Source organism: Phycodurus eques, chromosome 15 (assembly GCF_024500275.1).
Source record: "Phycodurus eques isolate BA_2022a chromosome 15, UOR_Pequ_1.1, whole genome shotgun sequence".
Taxonomy (NCBI): Eukaryota; Metazoa; Chordata; class Actinopteri; order Syngnathiformes; family Syngnathidae; genus Phycodurus; species Phycodurus eques.
The window spans coordinates 23,132,043-23,145,067 of NC_084539.1; the positions used below are offsets into that span (position 1 = coordinate 23,132,043).

Sequence of the window (13,025 nt, forward strand, 5' to 3'; positions counted from 1 at the left end):
CAGTGTGTGTTCGCGCGTGTCTTCTTAAACTTGAACGTTCAGAGAATCTCTGGCCACAAACTGACCAGGCAAAAGGTTTCTCCCCAGTGTGCGTTCTTGTGTCGTTTCAAATATCTCTTATGAGCAAAAAGTGTCCCCACACCGAGAACATTCCCGTCGTTTCTTGCCTGTGTGACCTGTCTTATGACCTTCAGCCTCATCATCATCATCATCTTCAGTATACGGAGAGTGTGACGTGGCGTGGTCACCGTCTGACAGCGGAGCTAAGAGGCCGTCCGCTTGTGATGGTCCGCGGCGGTCTCCTTCGCCTTCTGTTGTCATGTGTCGACTCGAGCTGGTGCCGTTGCTCGGAGGCTCCGCCCCTCCGCTGTTCTCACTTGGACCTTCATCTTCACTCTTCAGAGGGACACCAGTTGATGGCAACTCCGTGACATCCTCCTCTTCCTCCTTCTTTTTGATGTGGGCGGTGTGCTTCTGCTCCTCGATGTGAAAGTGCTCCCACTTCTCCTTTCATGTGGTGGTGCTCTTCATCCTCCTCTTCCTCTTTGTGAGGGCACTCAGGATGAAGACCTTCACTGACGTCTGCAAGACACAAGACAAACACACATGGGCGGAATCTCATTTGTGTGTTCGCAACCTCCTGGATTCCGTCGACTCGTTCGCGCCTCCCGCCAGATCCCATCGAGGAGACGAAGAGCGAGGAGGGGAAACGTTTGTAGAAGTGAGACGTTCGCTCCTCGATGTCGTCGTCACGCGGCGACGTGGCGCCAACGACGCGTGTCACAAATCAATCGTCTCTGAGTGCGAATTATTACAATCACGACACGTCCGCTTTATGGCAATACGATTGACGCTGTTACTACCATATACATATATATATATATATATATATATATATATATATACATATATATATATATATACATATGTATATATATATATATATATGTATATATGCATGCTTACAGGACACTAGGATACACACTAGCTTTTTTTTGTTAAAACCGACCACACTATGTTATTAACACACACGCCTACATACCAGACATACTGATAACATTCAGGCTGAGAACAGCCGAGAAGCGGTTTGATCAGGAGCCGCTGAGAGAACTGACAGTTATCTGAAAGGAATGCTCACTCGGCTTCCGGATCCCACGAGAGAAGGCAGAGAGGACAGCGCGCGGTATTCTTCGACTTCGACCACAGCCTTGTAAATCTGTATTCTTCATTTTGATTTTGTTTGATTAAATACTCAAAGACAAGTCTAGTGTATCAAGATTCTTATTTGGAAACAAGATCACCACCAAACATTAACAGAGACCAATGTTTAAACACTGACTCGTTTCGAAACGTATTGTTCTAGATTAGGCTTTACACGATCAGGATTTTTGGGACCGATCAGCGAACTAAAAAAAAACGATAACCGATCACCGATCCGATCACAAGATGGAGGAATGTGTCTATTTAGATGACCTGTTCATTTACTGTATATACTTGTGTACTTAATTGCTCCCAAAATTATATTTACAAGAAATAATGTATCTTTGCTCCTCTATTTATGCCAGTGAGGCATAGTGACAGACAGAACAAATGAATGGTCTTCTAGTCGATGGCAGGACGTACATACAGTAATGAATGTATCCACTTTTTGTGACGATGAAAAAAAAACGATGTTTCTTTGCCAAAAAGAAAGTGAATGGGACTTCGAGCGACCCACCAGAATTACGTCACGATGACGTTTCGCCAACGCTCCCGTAATCTGGCATCTTCATACTTGAAGTGCTGGTACACAAAGTCATTTCTTATGAAAGCCTTGATTATAAAATGCCCAACGTCTTGTACCGTAACTGCACGTCTGATGTTTGTAACAAACCGATGCGTGTTCAAATCGGTAAAGAATTCAGCGAGTTAGGATTAATTTACTGAAGCCAAACACACTTGCCTCCATACAAGTGAACGGAAGATGCATTCAACCAAATTTAAGAAAAGTATCAAAATGTAATAAAACATAATGAGTTATGTTACTTTCAGAAAGTAACTGAAATAGTTACACTACTAATCCATTTTCAACAGGGTAACTTGTAACTGTGACCAATGACATTTCCAAAGTCATCTTCTCCAGACGGCCAGGGATCTTACGAAACGCAAATTGAGCCGTTTGTCCATAACGAGCATCGTTACGTTTGGAGGAAGAAGACGGAAGCTTGCAAGGCTGAGAACACCATCCCAACTGTGAAATACAGGAGGCGGCAGCATCATGTTGCGGGGTTGTTTTTGCACTTCACAAAATAGATGGCGTCATGAGGACCGAACATGACGTGGAAATACTGAAGCATCAGCCTGGAAGTTATAGCTTGGACACAAAATCTTCTTCGAAACAGAAAAGAACCCAAAGCATACTGCCAAACCGCTCGGAAAGTGGCTTAAGGAAACAAGTCAATGTTTTGGAGTGGCCATCGCAAATCCCTGATCTCAATCCGATTGAAAATTTATGGGAAGTCCTGTGCGAGCAAGGCGGCCTACAAACTTGACTCGGTTGCACCACTTCTGTCAGGAGGAAAGGGCCAAAACTCCTGCCAACTATTGTGACAAGCTCGTGAAAGGACGTCCAAAACCTTTGACCCAAGTCACTCACGTTTAACGGCAATGCTACCAAATTCTCATGAAATGTTGGGAAACTTCGGATTTTGCCCCCCAGAAAATCCATCTCATTATTCTGACATCAGTCTGATTTCATGTCAGACAGTAACAAAAAAAAAAATGGCACGTTTATATCGTATATAAACTTCTGGTTTTAACTGGATATTTAGTACGAGTAGATTGAGCTACTCTCACTTTGAAGAGTCGTACTTTACTCAGGACAACATTTACACTTCTTCATCGTACCACAAAAAAGTCAAAGTTTCTTCAGTCGATTTCAATCAATCATTCGCTTATTCGATATGGACATCACAAAAGCACTGGACGAAGCAGATGCATCTACTTAAGTGGCCACACTTGTCCACGGAAGGCTTTTACACAGAATACAAGAAGATACATAAAATACAAGAAAGGAGATAGGATACAAGATTGTTCAAATGTAATTTTACAGTCATTCGTTCCAAGATGACACATCTAAATTCAAGTCATTTCATTCTCAGGGTCTTGACATGCCCTGGTTCTGATTTCCTTAGCAAGGTTAGCGCTGTCCTATGTAGCCTTTTTGCTTGAACTGATGACACCTGCTCAGATGAGAGGCGAAACGTCCTACCACACACAGTCCACCACAGAGCAGACCTGTTGCGATCCATTCAACGCGCTGAAATTTCAACATCTGCAATTTCATTGAGAGCTTCATGGATCACTACTATTTCTACGAGCACACTTGTTTTTTCAACAAATCATTACTGGAATATCTCTGAGCACAGACTGAGCAAGCAAAATGTTACTCACCAGTGTGTGTTCTTGTGTGTATTTTTAAGGTTCCCTTTTGAGAGAATCCTTGGCCACAAACTAAGCAAGGAAAAGGTTTCTCACCAGTGTGTGTTCTCGTGTGTCTTCTCATGCTTCCATTATCAGAGAATCTCTGACCACAAACTGAGCAGGCAAATGGTTTCTCACCAGTGTGTGTTCTTGTGTGTATTTTTAAGCTTCCTTTGTGAGAGAACATTTGGCCACAAACTAAGCAGGAAAAAGGTTTTTCACCAGTATGTGTTCTTGTGTGCATTCTTAAATGTGCCTTTTCAGAGAATGTTTTGCCACAAGCTGAGCAAACATAAGGTTTCTCCCCAGTATGTGTTCTTGTATGTATTTTTAAGTCTCCCTTTTCAATGAATCGTTTACCGCAAGCTGAACAGACAAAAGGTTTCTCTCCAGTGTGTGACCTTGTGTGTCTTCGTAAGCTTCCATTAAAAGTAAATCTTTGACCACAGACTGAGCAGGCAAACGGTTTCTCACCAGTGTGTGTTCTTGTGTGACTTCTTAAGCTTGCGTTATGAGAGAATCTTTTACCACAAACTGAGCAGGCAAACGGTTTCTCTCCAGTGTGGGTTCTTGTGTGCTGTCTTAGGTTTGTTTTCTGAGAGAATCTTTGATCGCAAACTGTGCAGGCAAAAGGTTTCTCACCCGTGTGGGTTCTTGTGTGACTTCTTAAGCTTGCGCGATGAGAGAATCTTTTACCACAAACTGAGCAGGCAAAAGGTTTTTCTCCAGTGTGTGTCGTCATATGAACTTTCAAACTGCACTTGGAAGCAAAGGTTTTTCCACAATGAGAACATTCCCATCGTTTCTTGTCTGTGCGACCTGTCTCATGACCTTCAGCCTCATCATCATCATCATCCTCAGTATACGGAGAGTGTGACGTGGCGTGGTCACCGTCCGACAGCGGAGCGAGGAGGCCGTCTGCTTGTGATGGTCCGCGGCGGTCTCCTTCACCTTCTGTTGTCGTGCGTCGACTCGAGCTGCTGCCGCTGCTCGCAGGCTCCGCCCCTCCGCTGTTCTCACTTGGACCTTCATCTTCCCTCTTCAGGGGGACACCGGTCGATGGCAACCCTGTGACACGCTCCTCCTCCTCTTTCACGTACGGGGGCTCTTCCTCCTTTTTGATGCGGGCCGTCTGCTGCTGCTGCTGCTGCTCCTCAATGTGAAAGTGCTCCCACTTCTCCTCTTTAATGTGAGGAGGCTCTTCTGTCCGTTTATTGTAAAGGCACTGCAGCTCCTCCTCTTTAATGTGGGGGAGCTCTTCCTCCTCCTCTTCCTCTTTAATATGGTGGCGCTCTTCATCGTCCTCTTCCTTTTTAATGCGAGGCCACTCAGGACGAAGACCTTCACTGACGTCTGCAAGACACAAGAAGACAAACGCACATGGGTGGAATCTCCTTTGTCTATTTGCGACCTCCTCGGCCTGAGGAAAAGGGACAGTCATCTCGGTCAGCTATTTGGCTAGTTCGCTGCTAATATTACCCGTGAGTGAAGTAAGTTTCTTAACGATGACGATTACATTAGCCTGAGCACACTGCTCATGTGATTGATGAAAGGTTATGACCGCATACGTCTCTGAAAGAACACTACTTTATGCTAGCGCGCTGAAGCGACCCCGCTAAGCGACGTGCCTATGTGGCAGCCATGTTGGCGGGGGCAAGGTTCTCATCGAAGGCAATGCTTTTACATTATTACATTAAGAAAATAAATCCCAACTTGCTCATCTCTCAACCAGTTTTCGTGAGGTTTACTTTCGCTTACGTGTCAACGAACGTGCTTTCGATACAGACCACTTGAAAAAAAGAGCCCCCAAAAAATGATTACCTTTGAAGGTTATTCCTACTTCCCTTGTTGCGGTTGTACTGTACCTGATTGTGGAGAGTTTTTGCTTCCATTTTAAAGTGCACGAAACATTTTCAGCTCAAACTGTACGAGGCTAGAATATCTCCTCCATTTTAATTCGCGCTATTAAATCCACATTATTCCGAGCCCCAGTGAGCCTTGGCGTGAATTCTGGGCACGACTTCCTGTGTGAGCAGGAACGGGCATTTCGTTTCCATGCTAACTGCTGTTGCTAGTCCACTTTCTATGCGCGATACAAACGTCAACCGTGTGTTGCAGCTCAAGAGAAAACATGAAGAGCCCGTTTCTTACTAATTTAGCAGGCCGGCAGGATGACATGAAAGAGTAGCCAGAGCTAACGTACGTAGCATTTCTCGCTACTTTCTCAACAATACAAGCACACGAATGCTACAAGATGTTTCTTGACATTTTATGCTGGCTTGCGATTCGTTTTTGCGTTCAAACACATTTCCAACTGGTTCAACTTTTGAAAGAATTGTGTTCAAATGTCTTTAACGGGAGTGTTAGGATGTTAATATGTACATTTTCCAAATTGAGTCTTTGTATATCGCAGATTTTCTGATTGAAGACTGCTTTCACTTGGCATGAGCAAATGTTCAAAAGCCTGCACACAAGAGGCGGAAAGGGCAAACATTCGTGAGTAAAATGACGCAGCAGTGCCCGCAAATACCCACAATAAGATTCCAGTAAGAAGAATGCATTTCCGAAACTGGGCGAGAGAACGAAGAGGACGAACCTGCTCTGTGCAGCAACACTGGAGGCCGCACCTTGCAAACAGCGTCCCCAAGTTGACTTTGTCGCTCTTTTGCGGCCCAAACTTCGCCCTCGGAGCCTGCTGCGCCTCTTGCGCACATTTTCACACCAGACTTGGCGGTGTGCTTGATCGCAAACGCCTCAAGCTAAGCTAAGCTAAGCTAACCGAAGATAAGCCAAACTAAGCGAGGCCGCGAAGCCTCAGCGTGCACGAGACAAGTTTGACCGCATACAAGATTTCATCCGAAACGTTTCGAGCCGTGATGGAGGCTTCAGCACGTTTATCCGCTACCAAAAGAAATCGGGGAAATGGCGTTGAGCGCCTGGGATTACGTCATGCGGACGTATGCGGAAGTAGACGTTTTGAAACATTTGCCATCAAACGTCACAAATTCAGAGCATAAAGTTGCCCGGGCGACAAGGGGATTTTGCTTGTTGGTTTTAATAGCATTATTATTGACATTTGACAAATTACAGTTCACAAACGTATTCAGAATCCACATTTCCAATTTTGGCAGGCAAAGCGGAAGTAGATTTGCGGCGGAAAATGTCATTGAGACAAACATTTTCCGAGCGATTTTCATTTCGTTTTCAGAACGTGCGAGAAGCAAAAAGAAACAAACAAAAAAAGCAAACAAACAAAAGCAACACCAAAAAACCTGCTTTCGCCTGGGCACGAGGTGCGTTCCAAGACCACCTACACAATAGGACATTTCAAACTCAGACACGACACAAAACACTATCAAAGATTTCAACGCTAATGACTGCATATTGCTCGACAATGTTGATAGTGAATCAATGGCAAAGTGCTGATTTTAGTTTCGAATTGTTAGATTGAGAAGCGATAGCGTGGCGAGGAAAGCGGGTGCTGCGGTTGTCCTGCCTGCCTGCATCCAAGAATATCCGAGAATATCGCAAATACCGCAAATATGCGGGCGGCGACGCAATTCGAGCAGCAACTCTGTGCACGTCTTTGACGAAGCTGTGTTGTCATTATGTCAGCATTTTGAATGAAACGCGCCCCATTTGCGATGAAGCCATCATCCCTCAGCTGTCCGTGTGTGACGACATGCGTGACGAGCGGCTGAGCTCTGACGTCAGAGTTCCCCCAAAGTCATCGCCTTCTGCTTCCAAATTCTGGTGTCCGCGTCCAGTGCTCGCACTTGTTGTTGCAGAAGATCGTCCTCTTTGGTTGGCGACATCATCATCATCATCATCATCATCATCATCAGCAGCAGCAGCAGCAGCAATGAGTGACTTGGAGAACACCACCGAAGAATCCGAATGTTCCGATCAAGGTTGGGCAGTGCAAATCTGCTGTGTTCGTTGTCGGCGCGTTTAGCTTCAGGCTGTTGTGAATCCAATCCAACTCTTCTGTCACGTAACGCACCCGACGCCTTCCTCCACCCGTTCCGACCCGTTCCTTCACTTCCTGACCACACTCCCCGTCGCTCCGGACGGTCGACCCCGAGTATTTCAAGTCCTCCACCCTCGCCATCTCTTCCCCCGCCACCTCTCTCATTCGTGCACATATATTCCGTCTTACTTGGGCTAATCTTCATTCCTCTGCTTTCCGGTGCATGCCTCCATCTTTCTAACGGTTCCTCCACCTGCTCCCTGCTTTCACTGCAGATCACAATGTCATCAACAAACATCATGGTCCACGATTCCAGTCTAACCTCATCTGTCAGCCTATCCATCACCACTGCAAACAGGAAGGGGCTCAGGACCGATCCCTGATGCAGTCCCACCTCCACCTTCAATTCTTCCGTCACACCTCACCGCTGTTCTGCCGCCCTCGCACATGTCCTGAGTATTATTCGAACATACTTCTGTGCCACTCCAGACTTCCGCACGCAGTACCACCGTTCCGCTCCGGGTACTCGGTCATAGGCTTTCTCTCGATCTACAAAGACGCCATGTAGCTCCTTCTGACCTTCTCTCTACTTTTCCATCCACATCCTCAAGGCAAATAATGCATCTGTGGTCCTCTTTCTAAGCACGAAACCATACTGTTGCTCTCAAATACTCGCTTCTGTCCTGAGTCTCGCCTCCACGACTCTTTCCCATAACTTCATTGTGTGGCTCATCCACTTTATTCTTCTATAGTTCCCACAGCTCTGGACATCACCGTTGTTCTTAAAAATGGGCACCAGCACACTTTTCCTCCATTCCTCTGGCATCTTCTCACCCGCTAGAATTCTGTGGAACAAGCTGGTCCAAAACTCCACAGCCGCCTCTCCTAGATGTTTCCATACCTCCACAGGAATGTCATCAGGACCCACTGCCTTTCCATTTTCCCTCCTCTTTAATGCCTTTCTAACTTCCCCCTTACTAATCATGGCCACTTCCTGGTCCACCACACTTGCCTCCTCTACTCTTCCTTCTCTCTCATTTTCCTCATTCATCAACTCCTCGAATTGTTCTTTCCATCTGTCCAGCACACGACTCTCACAAGTCAACACATTTCCATCTCTATCCTTAATCACCCTAACCTGCTGCACATACTTCCCATCTTGATCCTTCTGTCTGGCCAAACTATTGATCTTTTTCTCCTTCTTAAATGTCCCACTTCTTCTTAGGTGACCTCTTTCCTTGTATGATTTCCTGTACTGTGAGGTTCCTCTCCTTTCCTGCCAGAAGATACACAAAGTACTCTCCTGCCTGCCTCTCTGATCACCTTGGCTGTAGCGGTCCAATCTTCTGGAAGCTCCTCCCGTCCACCGAGAGCGTCACATCCTACCTGTGGGGCATAGCCACTAATCACATTATACAGAACACCCTCAAGTTCAAGTTTCAGCCTCATCACTCGATCTGATACTCTTTTCACCTCCAAGACATTCTTAGCCAACTCTTCTTTTCAAATAACCCCGAGTCCATTTCTCTCCCCATCTAGACCATGGTCAAATACTTTAATAAAGCCTGCCCCGAAACTTCTAGCCTTACTGCCTTTCCACGCGGTCTCCTGGACACACAATATATCAAACCTTTCTCCTAATCATCATGTCAACCCACTCCCGAGATTTTCCTGTCATAGTCCCAACATTCAAAGTCCCCGCATTCAGTTCTCGGCTCTGTGCTTTCCTCTTCTCTTTCTGCCGAAGAACCCGCTTTCCACCTCTTCTTCTTCGCCTTCGACCCACAGTAGCTGAATTTCCACCGGGGGCGGACGTCGTCCACCCGGGCCACGACCGATCCGGTACGGAATTCTTTGGATGAACGCTCATATTTGTTTGGCAAAGTTTTTAGCCGGACGCCCTTCCCGACGCAACCCTCTGCAGACCAATCCCTTGTGGGTATTTGAGATACTCGGCAAAAAAAAGATGATTCTGATTGTGATTCTGCTTTTTCTCCGTCAGAGATCAGGCTGTGCGCACGGGACATCGGCATCGATCCGGAGAGCGAGCCGGAACTTTTGTGGCTCGCCAGGGAAGCTCGATTTGCTCGACTGCCGCCGGGATGGGCTGAGAGGTAAACGGCTGGCCTCCGTCTGAAATCCTCTCGAGTTTCAAGCACGTTCTCAATTGGACACCGGGCGGAACATTTCACCGTTACGTCGTGTTGTTAAATCAAACGTACGACTCCGGCTCCCCGTAACTCAGAACGGGATAAAAACTGACTGCTGATACGCATCTTTGAACACACTGGACAGGACACCAAATTAATCGAGGTCAAAGCCTAAACTTGATGAATTTGTCATTGATGTATGTATAAGAAAGCAACAAAGGCCAACAATTAATTACAAATAGCCTGCTGCCACAGAACCTAAATATCGCGACAAAATGTAAGAATCCGGCAGTCAAAGGAAAACTGCTAATCGACAGTATATTCCATATTCGTTGTTGGTCCTTCCAACAAGGACTTGACAGGATTGGACATTCACGCGTGGCGCTTTCGTTTCGGCCCATTTGAGGGCCAAAGCACGACTGCAATGACCGTGTCGAAACGCGTCCTGCTCGTGACTGCAACTGACTCTCATCCCCACAGTCGAGATGAGAGCGGGAAGCCCATCTTTCACAACCACTATTTGCAGACGTCGACCGACGAGCACCCGTGCCAAGCGCAGTACCGGCAGCTGGTGTGCCAGGAACGCCGGCGGATCCGGCGCACGGCCGCTCCGGGACTGGACGACGACGGCGGCGTCGACACGCGCGCAGTGAGTCGCTCTTCCGCATCATTTCCGCCGGGGCCAATCGGAGCAGCCTTGTAATGAATGCTATTCATTGTAAGGTGATCCGGATTTCAGGTTTGTTCTGGGAAATCTCACCGGCTGCCGAGCGTAAGACGTTGTTCTCGCTTTCTCAGGGAATTTTCTGCAGCGGGTTCTTGAGCGTAATCGGCAGCAGGTGCGAAGAAACGTCGTCTCTGACGCTGCCGAGCTTTGACGACGAAGACGACGGCGGCATCTCGGAAAAGGAGGTAACGCCGGCGCGGGCGTTTGAGATGCCGTGGAAAGGCGCTTTTGCCGTACATACTCTTCGCTTCCCTCCTTGATTTGATCTCCCCCGATACGCCGGTCATCCATTTTCCGGCATTTTGCACCGAAACGTTCGGGAATAAGAGTCGCTCCCGGATATCTTTGCGGACGTTGCTGTGTTGAAGTCCTTTTGGTTTTCTGCATGTGTGAGTTTCGTTATCGTGCGCTTGTGTGCATCGCGTTCATCGCAGGACTCTGGAAACGGCGAGCCGGCAGAGGAGAGAAGCGAGTCGGAAACGCAGGATGAGGCCCGTTCCGGGGAGCGGAGTAGCGCATCGGCACTGGAACAGGTACATCAGCTTGCGATCTGGGTTTTCTCAGGGCGATCCCAAAAAGTTGTCATTTTCATTTCCAGCTCCTTCAATGCGGAGAATATCGCTATACAGAAGACCCCTGCTATTTGCGAGAGACCGGACCCGAGCGAAAATCCGCAGATCACCGACGGCCATTATAATTGCATTCTTTTAACCGCCCCGACCCCAACTTATTGAAAAAGCGGGAAGAAACCACCAATGAGCGTTTTTGGGGTTGGTTTGGGTGCCTCGCTTGGCACCCAACTCTTCCAGTTCTTTGGATTGACCCCGTAGTCCAGACTTTTTGCATCTGCGTCTTGTAATTGACTTGAATTGAAATACTTGCCCTGATCTTTTTTCTTTTGTTTGTATCTTTAAGCTGTCTGAAGAATTTCCCATGACTGACCGTTCGATTTCGTGTGACAGTGAGCCGGAGACCGCCGCCGCCCAGGGGTTCGTTTTGTCTTCTCCTTTTCTCGGTGATGTCATCGATGTTATAAGCGCAGTGGTGGTTCTAGACCTTTTTTTCATTGTTGGGGGGGGGGGTTGTTGGTGGTCTAAAAGGTTTGACTCAACTAAGGTGGCACAACTAGATCCATTCATAGGTTGGCCACAGGGGAGGGGGCCAACCTACGAATGAGACTGTCGGACACGGCGTTGAGTTTTTTTTTTTTTTTCAAACGAATGTCGCGTTCTCTTGATTGGCGTCTGACGCGGACGACTCCCCCGACAGCCCGCGGCAATCGGGCCGAGGCCGCCCCGCTGTGCCGGCGGGTCGCCACCAGCGTCGACACCTTCAGTGCGCTAAGGCGGTGGCGGCTAAGCGGGACCACGAAGAAGAAGAAGAAGAAGAAGAAAGACCTGCAGTGAGTCGCTCTTCAAGATGCTCAAACGTGAGAAAGATTTGCAGAGGATCACTTTCAGAATGTCATCACTCTCACATTTGTCATTCTGCGCTTGATCAAACGGATCGCTCAAAGAGCTCCAAGGTTCTACAGCGGTCAATGTGGCTTTCGCAGGATTTCTTTTGCAGTGGATTCTTGAGCGTCTTAGGCAGCGGACGAGATGAAAGTTCTTCTTTTACACCTTCCGGCCACGACGACGAAGACAATGGCGTCGTCGCCGACAATGAGGTAACGCGACGTCACAGGCGCTCAATCGCCTCGGTGTCGCAACGAACGGCAAACGTGACGTCATTTGTCCTTTCGTTCTTTATTGCTTCTGATCATTTTGTAACTGCAACCAATTTCAATTCTTTTTTCAAAACTTTGGTCCTCTGTAGCACTTTGAAATATTTGTATGTCAAGTGCAATGCGAATAAACATGTGGTGAAATGATGTCGCAGGTATCAGTAATCCAGTTCCAACTCTGCAAAACTGAATTCCAAATATCTGTCGTAAGCGGTCGTTTCGACTAATCATGATCACTTCGCAGATATGTTGACGACAAATTCCAACGACTCCACATGTACCAAGGACTGACTCGTCAGAAAGAGCTTGTGGATAACTACAATGTCAATTCTTGGCTTTGCGATGCCAACGTGACGCTGTTAGCGGGATTCGCTTTGAAACTGTCGGGATTTGTTTGCCCAAAACTCACTTTGCGCATTCTCCCAGCCAGCGTGAGCCCGGCCGGGGTCTTCTTATTCCGTTGACAAGTTGTTGTTTCCTTTGGCGCTTTTTTTGCTGCCGCAGGCGCCGTCAGAGCCTTCGGACCGGGACGCTCGTGTTTGCTGCGGCGGCCCGCCGGAGCGGGATGGCAAAGAAGGGCAAGATGAGGACGACGCGGGCGTCAAGAGGTTTGTTGCGCTCTGCCAGGCCGACCACCCACTTTGATTATGATCGCATTTCGCTCCGTGCTCTCTCTGGTCTGCTGTCTAACTCAAATATTACAGAGCACAGAGTCAAATCATGACATTTGCCTTTGACAGATCTCCTTTGAAAGTAACCTCTGGTTCCCACTTTCCTAAGTTTGTCCCTTTTTGGGAAACCTCCATCGTGCCCTCCGCTAACCTCTCCGTTCTCTCTCCATTCCTGCTCGTCTTCCAGCGAAGATGTCGGCAGTCGTCCGCCACGCTCGGGAACCGCCGACCGCGACCAGCGGAAAGAGAAACTCATCCGAATTCCACAAGTCAGTGGCCACTCGATGACGTCGTCGGTCGGTCGGGTTAAACACGACGG

The 13,025-nt window shown here is 47.6% G+C and overlaps 2 protein-coding genes across 5 annotated transcripts in view; one reads left to right on the plus strand and one right to left on the minus strand.

Moving 5' to 3' along the window:
• Positions 1-6,516, minus strand: LOC133413446 (gastrula zinc finger protein XlCGF57.1-like). 4 transcript variants are annotated; one of them, XM_061697856.1, is made up of 3 exons: positions 6,059-6,516; positions 3,433-4,815; positions 1-582 (listed from the first exon to the last, which is right to left on the minus strand). In XM_061697856.1, exons 1-3 carry the CDS (start codon positions 6,174-6,176, stop codon positions 392-394), a joined length of 1,692 nt encoding a protein of 563 aa, XP_061553840.1. In that variant the 5' UTR covers positions 6,177-6,516; the 3' UTR covers positions 1-391. The 4 variants fall into 4 exon arrangements, with proteins under 4 accessions (XP_061553840.1, XP_061553842.1, XP_061553841.1 ...); XM_061697858.1 differs by having other exon boundaries at positions 4,105-4,815; positions 6,059-6,514; XM_061697857.1 differs by having other exon boundaries at positions 3,937-4,815; positions 6,059-6,514.
• LOC133414144 (trichohyalin-like) overlaps positions 6,046-13,025 on the plus strand; it is a 25,883-nt gene continuing 18,903 nt past the window's right edge. Inside the window, exons 1-10 of the mRNA XM_061699294.1 lie at positions 6,046-7,373; positions 9,435-9,546; positions 10,063-10,231; positions 10,381-10,494; positions 10,744-10,842; positions 11,225-11,298; positions 11,579-11,738; positions 11,865-11,978; positions 12,540-12,643; positions 12,894-12,975. Coding sequence (XP_061555278.1) covers positions 7,145-7,373; positions 9,435-9,546; positions 10,063-10,231; positions 10,381-10,494; positions 10,744-10,842; positions 11,225-11,298; positions 11,579-11,738; positions 11,865-11,978; positions 12,540-12,643; positions 12,894-12,975 — 1,257 coding nt within the window. The 5' untranslated portion in view covers positions 6,046-7,144. The remainder of the gene's footprint in view (positions 7,374-9,434; positions 9,547-10,062; positions 10,232-10,380; positions 10,495-10,743; positions 10,843-11,224; positions 11,299-11,578; positions 11,739-11,864; positions 11,979-12,539; positions 12,644-12,893; positions 12,976-13,025) is intronic.

Excerpts from the sequence above, each read along its gene's own strand:
- LOC133413446 (XM_061697856.1), bottom strand. The coding sequence starts at position 6,176 with ATGTGCGCAAGAGGCGCAGCAGGCTCCGAGGGCGAAGTTTGGGCCGCA. Across the intron at positions 4,816-6,058 it reads AGTGTTGCTGCACAGAGCAG|ACGTCAGTGAAGGTCTTCGT; the intron begins GTTCGTCCTCTT and ends TGTGTCTTGCAG. Across the intron at positions 583-3,432 it reads ACACACAAGAACACACACTG|ACGTCAGTGAAGGTCTTCAT; the intron begins GTGAGTAACATT and ends TGTGTCTTGCAG.